This window comes from Pogoniulus pusillus, chromosome 22 (genome assembly GCF_015220805.1).
Source record: "Pogoniulus pusillus isolate bPogPus1 chromosome 22, bPogPus1.pri, whole genome shotgun sequence".
Taxonomy (NCBI): domain Eukaryota; kingdom Metazoa; phylum Chordata; class Aves; order Piciformes; family Lybiidae; genus Pogoniulus; species Pogoniulus pusillus.
The window spans coordinates 19,480,596-19,493,524 of record NC_087285.1 but is presented as its reverse complement, the minus strand read 5'-3'; the positions used below and the strand labels follow the sequence as shown (position 1 = coordinate 19,493,524).

At 46.0% G+C, this 12,929-nt stretch overlaps 1 protein-coding gene across 3 annotated transcripts in view; it reads right to left on the bottom strand.

Annotated features, from left to right (window-relative positions):
• The window catches only part of RNF130 (ring finger protein 130), a 61,376-nt gene extending 48,655 nt beyond the window's left edge, over positions 1 to 12,721 (bottom strand). For all 3 annotated transcript variants that reach the window (XM_064162087.1, XM_064162088.1, XM_064162089.1), the window contains exons 1-2: positions 12,457 to 12,721; positions 57 to 251 (exon numbers count right to left, since the gene is read on the bottom strand). In XM_064162087.1, the coding sequence (XP_064018157.1) occupies positions 57 to 251; positions 12,457 to 12,721 (460 nt within the window). The remainder of the gene's footprint in view (positions 1 to 56; positions 252 to 12,456) is intronic.
• Between the last annotated feature and the right edge of the window lie 208 nt (positions 12,722 to 12,929).

Sequence of the window (12,929 nt, the reverse complement as noted above, 5' to 3'; positions counted from 1 at the left end):
CAAAAGAGCGTCTGGGCAAAAAAGAACCACAGCGAAAGAGATTAGGCTTTATTTACCTTGATGAGTCATTGTGACAGGTTCCTCGCTGGATATATTGTTGTAAATGACCACGGCTGTGGCATTATGTGAAGCTGCTCGCAGTATTTTCTCTCTGAAGGTACAGTTTCCTCGCTGGAGCAAAGCGATCCACTGCTTGGTGTTGGGTGGCACTTGGAAACGCGTCCGAGGGTCACAGCCCAGGCGGTCTGCAACTGAAGTGGGAAATAACAGTTACACAGACGGCACTTGGCTCAAGCAGGACAAAAGAAAAGAGGAAAAATACCCCAAACCCTTACTCCAAGCTTTGCCCTATTACTTAGCTGTTACACACCAGGAAGCCACTATTCTCCTGTTAATAAAGCCTTAGGAGAAAAAGCCTTTAGAAACCCAGGCCTGGCAGGCTGAAAGCTCTGCCTATATGCCTGAGAATGAGGCTATTTTTAACTCCAGTGCAGCCAGAACAATGAATTCACATTTGAATCAATACCTGCCTGGAGGCTGAAAAACATTAGATTATGGTTCATATGCTATAGGCATCTACGAAACAGCTGTTTATCAGTCATTCTGGGGACTATAACCTTTTTTTCCCCTCTTTCTAATGCAGTCATAAATATCACTGCAGTGGGAAGTGTAACTAGACAAAAGGAGGTTGTGAAAACAAGATTTCAGAATTATCTGCCATGTGCAGGCTACTGTGGAAAAAAAAAGGGACAGTATTAAAAGCTGATCTTGTGAAAAAGCCCAGCAGCCAACACCAGTGTTTTACACATGCACATTTTACCTACAAGGAAGCACATTCGAATTCAGAGAGGAATAAAGAGTTTTGCAAACAGGATGCACTCAAGTTGTCAGCTAAACAGGTACTGAGGTGGTGTAAAGAGGATCAAGAGAAACAGCCAGTGCCAGGGGTCTGAATTCAACAGCATGCAAAGCTCTTTCGTCCTTTCTGCTGCTGTAATGTATCCTGCAACAACCCAAACCCACAGAGCTGTGCACAAAATGCAAGGCAAAAGAGAACCTCACAGTGCAGCAGCTGAAAATGATGGCAGACATTCCTGCTCACACAACTGGGGACAGGCAGTTTAGTCCCAAACCCTCGTCATTAAAGGATTTGAGAACTTTACAGCCAACAGCAGTATGCAATACAAAGATTTTTGGATGCCAAGAGGGTGAGAATCTTTGGCTATTGCAAATGGCTGGGGTAAATAGTGACTTTTTCAAAACAGAAAGAGGCCCCATCTGGAATACTGCATCCAATTCTGGGCTCTCCAGTTCAAGAGGGACTGGAGGGAGCCCAACAGACAGCTACCAGGATGATGAAGGGACTGGAGCACTGCCTGATGAGGAGAGGCTGAGAGCTTTGGGGCTGGTTAGTCAGGAGAGCAGAAGACTGGGAGGGGATCTAATCAATGGATGTAAATAGATGAGGGCTGGGGGTCAGGAAGAAAGAGACAGGGACAGCCCCTGCCCACTTGCGCCCTGGGATAGGACAAAGGGCACAGGAGTTCCACCTCAACATCAGGAAGAGTCCCAGAGCACTGGCTCAGGCTCCCCAGAGGGGTTGTGGAGTCTCCTTCTCTGCAGACTTTCAAGGCCTGTCTGGATGTGAGACCTGCACCAGATTCTGCAGTCCTGCTCTGGCAGGAAGGTTGGACTCAAAGATATCCTTGGGGCCCTTCCAACCCCTGACATCCTGTGATCCTGTACAACAGCTCTGAAAACATCAGATGGTATCAGATAGCAAATGTTAGATAGGATTGTCCTGCTCTGGCAGGGGGGGATGGACTCGATCTCCTCGGGTCCCTTCCAACTCCTAATATTCTGTGATCCTGAGATTACAGCTCATAAGAACAATTCAAATGAATCCTCCCATCATTTCCCCCCCTTTTAACGAAGTGAGTTCATCACCACAGACTACAACAAAAGCTCTATCATAACTAAAACCAACAACCCAGTTCAACACATTAACTGGAAGCAAAAGATGTTGAAGCATTCTCAGCTTAGCACAGCTCAGGTTAAAACCTGTAAGAGTGGACAGCCAAGCAGCTAAAGGATCTTTTCTGAAGCAAGAAAATCTTTTGCTGGCCTGATGAAAAGCAGTGCAGATGAGTCTGTGTTGTGGCAGTTGCAGAGGAAGTTGTTGCATCTCTTAATTTGGACGAGAAGTGCCTCTCCCTGTTCCCCTGGAAGGAGGGTGGGGAGCCAGACATAGGCACATCCTTTGCACAATTGTTTCTCGAGGCTGGATTAGACATTTCAGACGTGGAGGGCTGCTTGCTGAATTATTGGAGTTGTGCTTTTAGTGCATGCAGGGATGAGGGAAAAATCTCAAACAGGGATGCCTGAAGCTGAATTTTATGAAGCATTTTCTTCCACTGCCCTGACACTGAATCATACAATCAGTCAGGGTTGGAAGGGACCACAAGGATCAGCCAGTGCCAACCCCCTGCCATGGGCAAGGACACCCTACCCTAGGTCAGCCTGGCCACAGCCTCATCCAGCTTGGCCTTAAACACCTCCAGGGATGGGGCCTCAACCACCTCCACTGGCAACCCATTCCAGGCTCTCACCACTCTCATGATGAAGAACTTTCTCCTTACCTCCACTCTGAATCTCCCCACCTCCTGTTTTGCTCCATTCCCCCCAGTCCTGTCACTCCCTGATAGCTTAAAAAGTCCCTCCCCAGCTTTTTTGTAGGCCCACTTCAGATCCTGGAAGGCCACAAGAAGGTCACATCAGAGCCTCCTTTTCTCTAGACTGAGGAGCCCCAATTCCATTGTTGGAATCCCTCTGGCAACTGCTAACTAGCACCGATGCACACATATCGTTCTGGGGCAGTAGTGACAACCATCATGAACAGCAACGATCACAGAAGTGCACTTTCAAATCACAGAATCAACCAAGTTGGAAGAGACCTCCAAGCTCAGCCAGTCAAACCTAGCACCCAGCCCTAGCCAATCAACCAGACCATGGCACTAAGTGCCTCATCCAGTCTTTTCTTGAACACCTCCAGGAACAGTGCCTCCACCACCTCCCTGGGCAGCCCATTCCAATGCCAATCACTCTTTCTGTGAAGAACTTCCTCCTAACATCCAGCCTAGACTTGCCCTGGCACAACTTGAGACTGTGTCCCCTTGTTCTGTTGCTGGGTGCCTGGCAGGAGAGCCCAACCCCACCTGGCTACAGCCTCCCTTCAGGTATTTGTAGACAGCAATGAGGTCTGCCCTGAGCTTCCTCTTCTCCATAGTTGCACTTTTGTAGCTCACCTCTCAGGTCCCAAATTTCAGAGACCAGCACATTTTTTGAAAAGGAATTCTAGTTTTCTGTGTCAAAATTTGACAGACCCATAAGATGGGACACGTGCAGCCCATCTTAGAATCACAGAATCATTTAGGTTGCTAAAGATCCTCAAGTCCAACCATTAACTCAGCACTGCAAAGTCCTCTCCAAAGATAAAAGCAGTTCACTGTTTAATGCACACTTCCCACCCTGGTCAGAATATTTCCACTTAAAAAAGGGAGGTGTGTTGGGGGGGTAGCACCAGCAGACTGTGATAGGATGCCTCTCAAGCCTTGAAAGCTAAAAAAAAAGCCCCTATCCTTCAAGGCAGATGACAGAATATTTGATGTGCTACATCCTTTGCAAAGCACCATTCAATAAATGGCCACAATTCCACAGAAGCTCCTCAAACACTCAAAATTAACCCTGAAAGTAGATATTACAGCAAATATTAATTTACTTAAAATATATGGGATGAAGAGCAGTAATCCTATGGATTGTGTACAGTTTGCTTGAGTATAATCCTGTTCAAAATGAAAATACCAACTGCAAACGTGGCAAGACATGGAAAAGGCAAAAGGGTAATGGGTACAAGTTACTCCTGAGGAGATTCTGACTGCAAACCCAGAAAAAAAAAGAAATCACAATTTAGAACAGTTATATCTAGGAACAATATTCCAGGAATCATAGAATCAACCAGGTTGGAAGAGACCTCCAAGCTCACCCAGTCAAACCTAGTACCCATCCCTGGCCAATCAACCAGACTATGGCACTAAGTGCCTCAGCCAGGCTTTGCTTCAACACCTCCAAGCATGGCAACTCCTCCACCTCCCTGGGCAGCCCATTCCAATGCCAATCACTCTCTCTGCCAACAACTTCCTCCTAACATCCAGCCTAGACCTTCCCTGGCACAACTTGAGACTGTGTCCCCTTGTTCTGTTGCTGCTTGCCTGGCAGAAGAGCCCAACCCCACCTGGCTACAACCTCCCTTCAGGTAGCTGCAGACAACAATGAGCTCTGCCCTGAGCCTACACTGGACAGTTTTAAGACTCAGGGTTCTAGGCCATCTCATTTAAACAATACTGTTAACTAGAAAGGTTAGAGCAGATGATCCTTGAGGTCCCTTCTAACCTGGCCTTCTGTGATTCTGTTATCTGTGAAACAAAACAAAATGGCCACAAAAATAAGGTAATGAGCTGTTAGAATGAAACAAAAAGAACCAACATAAAAACAACAAAAGGCAAAAGACACCTTGAAAAATGAAGCAGCACTCTTCAAAGCCTGTCATATAGCCCAGTTTTACAAAAATCTATGTAGGTACCTTTAAATTTATACAGCTTGAGATTTTTAGCTTGAGAACTGACAGGAAAAGTAGTAAGAGATAATGGAAATTGCATCAGTGGGAAAAGCAGCACAAAATTTTCTACCACTGTAGAGATCAAAGTCTCTTTCAGCTGTGGACGGAGCTGTGAAACATTACTGGAGAGAGCAACAGGATTAGGAAATAAGATATTAAGAGATAAAAGCTTTCCAGATATAGACCAAATGCATACAGCATGTTATTCCTGACAAGGTGGATGAAAAATTAACAGCTGGCAGTATTATTTTAGCACTATTTAAGTAATGAAAAAAAGAAACCCAACCCAAAAACCCACTGAGGAAGATCTGACTGGTTTGGATAAAACCAAACTGAGCAACTGCAAGTCACTCAGGATTCAATAAATAGCTACAGTCACTTTTCATTAGTATCCTATCACACCACACAAATCATAGAATCAACCAGGTTGGAAGAGACCTCCAAGATCATCCAGGCCAACCTAGCACCCAGCCCTAGCCAGTCAACCAGACCATGGCACTAAGTGCCTCAGCCAGATGTTGCTTGGACACCTCTAGGGATGGTAACTCCACCACCTCCCTGGGCAGCCCATTCCAATGCCAATCACTCTCTCTGCCAACAACTTCCTCCTAACATCCAGCCTAGACCTGCCCTGGCACAGCTTGAGACTGTGGCCCCTTGTTCTGTTGCTGCTTGCCTGGGAGAAGAGCCCAACCCCACCTGGCTACAATGTCCCCTCGGGTAGTTGTAGACAGCAATGAGGTCTGCCCTGAGCCTCCTCTGCTGCAGACTGCACACCCCCAGCTCCCTCAGCCTCTCCTCACAGGGTTTGTGTTCCAGGCCCCTCACCAGCTTTGTTGCCCTGCTCTGGACACCTTCCAGCACCTCAACATCTCTCTCGAATTGAGGAGCCCAGAACTGGACACAGCACTCAAGGTGTGGCCTGACCAGTGCTGAGTACAGGGGCAGAATAACCTCCCTTGTCCTGCTGGCCACACTGTTCCTGATGCAGGCCAGGATGCCATTGGCTCTCTTGGCCACCTGGGCACACTGCTGGCTCATCTTCAGCTACTATCTATCAGTACCCCCAGGTCCCTTTCCTCCTGGCTGCTCTCAGCCACTCAGTCCCCAGCCTGTAGTGCTGCTTGGGGTTGTTGTGGCCAAAGTGCAGAACCCTGCACTTGGCCTTGTTAAATCTCATCCCGTTGGCCTCTGCCCACCCATCCAGCCTGGCCAGGTCCCTCTGCAGGGCTCTCCTACCTTCCAACAGATCAACACCTGCTCCTAGCTTGGTGTCACCTGCAAACTTACTGACGCTGGACTCAATCCCCTGGTTCAGATCATCAATAAAGATATTGAACAGGACTGGGCCCAGCACTGATCCTTGGGGAACACCACTAGTGACAGCTGCCAACTGGATGTGGCACCATTCACCACCAGTCTCTGGGCCCAGCCCTCCAGCCAGTTCTTCTAACTTTTAACTAAATAAAATTCAAGAACAGTGCAAAGCCTGAGGTTTTCTTTACACTCTGAAAAGAATGAAAGCCTTAAAGTCATCCTTCTAGCCAGCTAAAATAAACCATCTGCTCTAAGTGCCAGGCACATCAATTGGCATTGCAAAGGACACAGATAAACAAACAGTGCCAGCAAGAATCATCATCAATACCTCTCCATTTTCATGCCATCCATTGTCCAAAGTCCAATTAGGATCTATAAGATCAGAGCTTGCTGGATGATGTACTAGCTGGAGGATGGCCACACCAGAATGAAAAGCAGCTTCACATTAAATTAAAGCTAATCTAAAACACATCACTTGCACATAAAAAGTTATGATCAGAAGGCGTTTGTGTAACCCCATAATTTCAGCAGGTGTAAGCATACAGAAAGCCTCTCAGTATGTTTCTCTAATGATGTGCTACTCTTCTGTAGCACAAAAACTTACTCTGCCTTTCCTTTCTCTGTGCCTATCCAGGTACCATGAATGTATTGGCAAACCCCAAATTTCTGTTAGAAAGTGGAGCCTGTTGGCTTAAGTAAGGAGTTATACCCAATGCTGCTGTAAGTATCTCCCTTCCTACCATAAGCCTCAACACCACAGAAGAGCCTCTTTACAGAAGGATCAGCTGTGGTCTAAGCATCTTCCACTGGACTTAATGTTTGGTTTCACCGTTAGGAGAGCTTCAGTTTCCCCCTGCAGAACGCACAGGACTGATCAGTTTGCATTTAACTCCTTCTTAAGCCTTTGTCTCTTGAATCCCACAGCCCTTGCTCTGCTGGGGTACTAAGGTTTGTGACAGCATTTCAGAGATTCATGTGAAAGAAATAATGATGCAACAGATCCAACCAGGCTTCCAGAACTACTGACAAAGCACTGGCAAGCTCATGCTAGCACAGCGGTAGGAATTCCCTCCTCCTCTTTTCCAACTACCTTTAGCTCCCAATATAAGAAGGTAGGCACTTTGTGGGACCAAAAATGAAACTAACAGGTCACCTGCCACAAGCTTTGTCAGAAATATGGACACATCTGCTTGAAGAGAGACTGTCTCCTACCTCTGAACCACGAGTGGGTTTGCTTTCATCTACTGTACATTTGTGATGCTGTGCATTGCTCAGAAGGTAGCTGTGACATCCTACTTCAGCCAAGTGTTGCACTGTTAGCAGACTTTGTCCCCTTCTCACAGAAGAGGGCCAACGTCATGATCACACACCCTGGGCATTAACTATTTTATTCCATGAAGATTTTATTTTGTTTTTCTTTTAGTCTTTGGGGTTTTTTTTTAAACAAAAAGCTCAGATAACTCAATATTGATTGGATCTCAGCTAATACTCCACTCTGAGGCCAGCACCCATTGCCAGAGCTGCTTTGTCTCAGCTACATATTAAGAAATCAGTTTAAAGCCTGACCTTCACTCCCTGTAATACAATCAGTGGAGAGATATCACCAATATTTCAAGGGGCAGCAGATGAAGAGACTCAGCTCATGGAAAGAAAACAGCTCGCAGGAAGATGCTGTCCCACATAGCCTGTGCCTCAAAGCATTCCCTCCCTCCAGCAGGCACTGCCCGGGCAGGTGCTATGTAGCACGTCTCACCGATGAAGCAGCCAGCCTTGTGCAACACCTTAATTATAATGCTGTGACAAGAATTCCAGCAGAAGAGTTCATCTGGGAAATGCACAGGAGCAACACAGCAGCACTGACTGATTCTTCTGTCAAGGTTCTAGTTATTTGCTGCCCCATTAGGGTTTCATACCTGTAATAGTTATTTTTTCTTTCACTGCATACCCACTTGTGTTATCACCACTACAGTCCTTATCTGAGCCAGATATAATCCCCACATTTAAGAAGCTGTGTCAATGAGCTCTGTACAGTGATTTTTTTTATTTTCAAGAGCTATTTCAGGTAATTGCTTTGACTAAAGCTGGCTTTAACACTAAAAGAAACGCTTTGAACAAGAGGTAATCTTGTTTCGGGGAAGAAGTTAAACCAAAGGAAATCACTGAAGCTTAGAAGAATCCTGTTAATAGTTCAGATTTAATCTTGTTAGCTCAGTAAGCAGACTACAATTATGCCTATAAATGCCAATATACAACCTCTTTTGTGATCAATTAATGACTGCTAATCAAGCTGGTTACTGAGATCAATGGTGAAGGATGGATGTGTGGCACAAGATGTTTTTCTTCCGCTACACCATTGATATATTTGCTTGTTGGATTTCTTAGAGCTTATTGTTTTGGATTCTGGGCCAGAAAGAGATGTGCAGTCCTGTCTGAATGCTACCTAAAGCTCTGCAGTTACTAGGAAACTGGCATTTTAAACCTTCTGCAGTTAAAACGTGTTCACACAACATGTTTATGAGGTGTCAGATGCTGCAAAATGCTACACAGTACCATGCACAAATACCTCTCTTACTAGTGCTGTGCCAGTATTGTTTCTTCCCCACTTCCACCTTTTTGGGACTTGCTCTCCCTCAAATTCTCAGTCTTTCTTCACCAGCCACAATCCTACTACCTTTCTGCAGAGATCTCCCCTTTCCTACAAGTTTTCTCACAACCACCACCTCCCCACACGCCCTTTAGGCTCCAGTCCTTTTTCCAACCCACTCACCTCCTCGTTTCTGACCTGCTGGCTCAGTGAGTTGTAACGTTTTCAAGTCTGGCTTTGAGTTTGCTGCTATTTCACTTTCTATCAATCGTACTATCACCGCTCCTCATCACCCTGCCTGCTCCTCCTCACTACTCAAGCCAGCCAAGGTGCACAAAACCTTGCCTCCCAGCAAGGTCTGACCATCTGCAAGGGGACTTTGAGAGCATGAGAGAATGAAATTTCCAGTTCTCAGCTGTGTATCCAAACACAGAATGGCATGCCATAACTTAGACACAACTACAGAAGCATTCTGTCCACCACAGATGATCTTGAGGGACCTAAGCCACAAAGCACTGTTGTTTCTACCAAGAAGCATTAAAGTGAGTTTTCAGTGAGTATTGGTTTGCTTCATCACAGTAAAAGACACCTAAAGGTCACCACCACAACTGGTGTCAGGCATCTAACACCAACAGTGCTTAAAAGCAGAGGTCACTAGAGTGGCACAGAGCTGCTAAAGACTGCCACAACAGCACAACCACTTAGGCAGCTACTGCATGACCTCTGGGCTGAGATGGCTGGTTCCTGAAAGTCACAAATAACTGATGATGAGACTGCATGAGAAATGCTCAGCAACCTCACTGAAGAGATCACAACCTGAAAGTGAGTTATCAGAAAAGCTACATCAGGCTGTGAAGGTGCATTTTGCTATTATCCTTCCATGAGGAAAGAGAGGAGCATTTTTGGTGATCTGAAAGCACTCTTGTACAGAAGCTTTTTAAAACGCTCTTCTAAGAAGAAATTGAGTCACAATGAATGACAAACAGAAGGAAAGGGAGTAGAACAACAGAAGACAGATTCATAGAGAAGCTCTGCTGCTGGTGTGCATTTAAAGCACTTGAAAGAGATGCATGCACAGGTGTTGGATTTACACCCAACCACGACCAACAGCTCACTGGAGCTATGCTTTCACAAGTCACATTCAAGAGCGGTCAAGAGAATTACTGCCATGCCACTTCCAGGGGAACACTGCTTTTGAAAGTCAGTATCCATTTCATACAAGGGTCTATAAAAAGAATAGAGTTTTAATACACGTATCAACATGGCAAGGGTGAATTATAGTAAAGAAATTCTGCTAAAGAAATGGGACAAGTGCTTGAATGGACCCTTCCTCTGTGAGATTTCAAGGTTGGGGGATCGTGCAGCACTGGCACTTCAAAAAGTCTTACATAAAATAGCAGACACAATCAAGATCACAAGTTAAAAAGCACACAGAACACACCACTTCCAGTGACAGGTTGTGCTGCTACACACTGTGTATGTTCAGCAGCAAAATCACTGGCCCCAACTTTGGAATTAGTATGCTGAATACAGCATGCAAAAATGTGACACTTCAGAACAATTCAAGCCTCAAACATGGGATGTTCCAGTCCATGCTATCAAGGTGCCAACAGATTGCCCTGGTTTGTGGAAACTTCAAGGGACAGCCCATGAACAAGGGAGTCCTTGACATAAAAGCAGTTTCAAAGTCAAGATCTCTCCAAACAGTTGTTGACAGTTGTGGAGTCCTCTGACACATGAGAACTAGGGTAGAGCATTTACTGCTCTAACAGCAGAGCCTAGTGCTAGCTAATAGTGTGAAGGGCTGCAAACGAGTTCCACAGCATCATTAGCAGGCTGCTGAAAGGGCGTCAGAACAACCACTTTTGTCAGGGCAGGATGGTCTTTTATCAAGTCTAGATACAGAAAAAGCACAAGAATATAAACATAAGACCCTTAAGCCTTCAAGAACATGAGCAAAAAGCCTAAAACATTCCAGTCTTTCCCACCATGTGAAATCTTTTTAGGCCACAGGAAGCATGCCTTGGCAAAACGAAAATGAAATGTACACCCTCTAACAACAGATGTAGAACGATTCACCAAAAACTTTAAAGGAAGGGGACTGCTGCAATGTTTGCTTTAACAACCGTCTGTTGACAAACAGAAGGACAAAACTGAATCTCCCTAACAACTGATGGCAAAGTTTTAATGACTGCAGCATGACAAGACTGCAGCAACTGAAGGCTGTAATTTCACGGTTCCTGCGGTGCTTTGTCATTGAAGCTCCCCACTACAATACTTAACAGTAAGATATAAATACGCTGCCATTGCTCAGACTTTTATTTAGTTCCCTCGTTATTAGCTTCCAGGGAAAATGCTGTCAGCCTTCCCTCATTGCTTTAATCACACTTTAGTGAAGACCATATCAGAAGAGAGGAGAAAAAGTTAAAGAAACAGGTTAAAAGAGTAATTAATGCCAAAGTTGTTCTTGACAAATAATGCAGCTACTTAAAAGAAGGAATTTTTTCCATACCTGGACCACATTAAAAAGCAGCAGTTTTAAACACCATAAAAGTACTATTTGCTGTAACAGCGTTTAGATGCTTAAGACATTCAGGACAACCTGCTGATTTCATATGGGAGGTTTGTGTGCTTAAGAGAGGAATAACAGGAAGCAGAAGACAAGAAAGATTAAGCATATTTGGTGATGGCTGACCCTGAGAGCATGGTGAAGGCAGGATCTGAAACAAATGCAAATTGTTTTACAGTAGACTTGCTCAATAATTTCCTCTTCCTCATCTTTCACTCACAAAATATGCTGTATCAATATCTTCTAGTTAACAGGTTGTAAAGCAAATAAACCCAAGTTTCAAGGAAACCAGCAAGCCTCTGCTGATGGACTGCTTCACACCTACAGGAAGCTTACAGCAGACTGCCCAAGAGGATGCATCTTGTTCTGAAGAAGCACCAAAGGATTTTCTTAAGATTTGGATGTTAATAATTAAGATTTAAGCTTTTAATAATATGGCAGTTCTGTGTTATCAATTCTTTAAAAATTCTCACCCTTAATATCCCCCACTTGGAGTCTGGTCTTAACTACATTATTTTACTTAATGCATTATTCAGAGGTTTACCGTCCAGGAGACAGGTTGGGACTACTGTGATCCATCAAATGGTTCACTTCTTAAAGATGGGAGTTTTGATAACACCAAGAAGAGTTTTCAAAGTGAGATACTACCAAACCCACATCACTATGCCTGAAGCAATTGGTTTTATTTCAGGCAACCCCCAAGACAATACTTTCATTGTTTTCGTTCTCTATAACCCCCCACACTCGTCAAAAACACAGCTGATGGGCAACAGCTTCACGTAACGAAAAGAAAACTTATTCGGAAGCACTGCAGGGTTCAATATTGCAAACAAGCACATGTTGGACTGGCCATGGGAGTAAACAGCTTGATGGCTTCAGCCCTTCCAAGGCTTGATGGACAGCTTAAACTGCCTTTTTAAGAAGCATGTACTGAGCAACCACGGCTTCACGCAGCTGCAGAAGCCATCCAGATGCATATCACTGCGAGACAGCCATGCAGCTGTCCTCGGATTGATGGCATCTGTTCGCTATTGCTCCCTTCCCCTGTAATTACATGGGAAACAACACCGCCATCCCCCAGTATGACCAGCCTGCTGGGATCGATGCTGGAAAGGACATTACGTTTTGCGGAGCTATTACTAAAGCCAGCACTTTTTTTTTTTTTGGCATTTTATTTTCCTCTGGGCAAGTTCTTCCTCCTCCTTCGTCAGCGCTCTCTAGGAAAACTCTGCAAAGCTCAGACAAAGACCAAGCCCCCTGTGAAGAAGGCACCCGGCAGCCAGCCACCGGCGCCCGCTGAGGACGCGTTACCTCCGTTGATGGGGACGGGAGCCACCAGCAGGCCCTTAACCTCCACCTTGGGGGAATCCTGCCCGTAGCGGCCGCGGTCGATCCTCAGCAGCGTGGGGCCGCCTCGCTCGGGGCTCAGCACCGTCACGTTGATGAGCGCGGTGTAGTACGCCTGGCTGGCGTTGTCGGCGCCGGCCGGCCGGACTCGGCAGTGCCAAAGCAGCAGCAACAGCAGAAGGACGGAGGAGCCGCCGTTCCGGTGCTGGCGAACCCACCGCCAGCTCATCTTCGACTCCGGGCGAACCAACGGCGGTCACCGGTTGCCTCCGCCGCTTCCCTCGCGGCAGCGCCGAGCCCCACGCGCCCGGGTGTATTTTATCCCATCTGACAGCCCAGGAGCGGAGAAAGACCAAAAGCAGGCGGCGGGGGGAGGAGAGCACGGGCTCATGCCATGGGAGGAGCCAGGGGAGTCATGGCAGGTCCCAGGCGAGTCC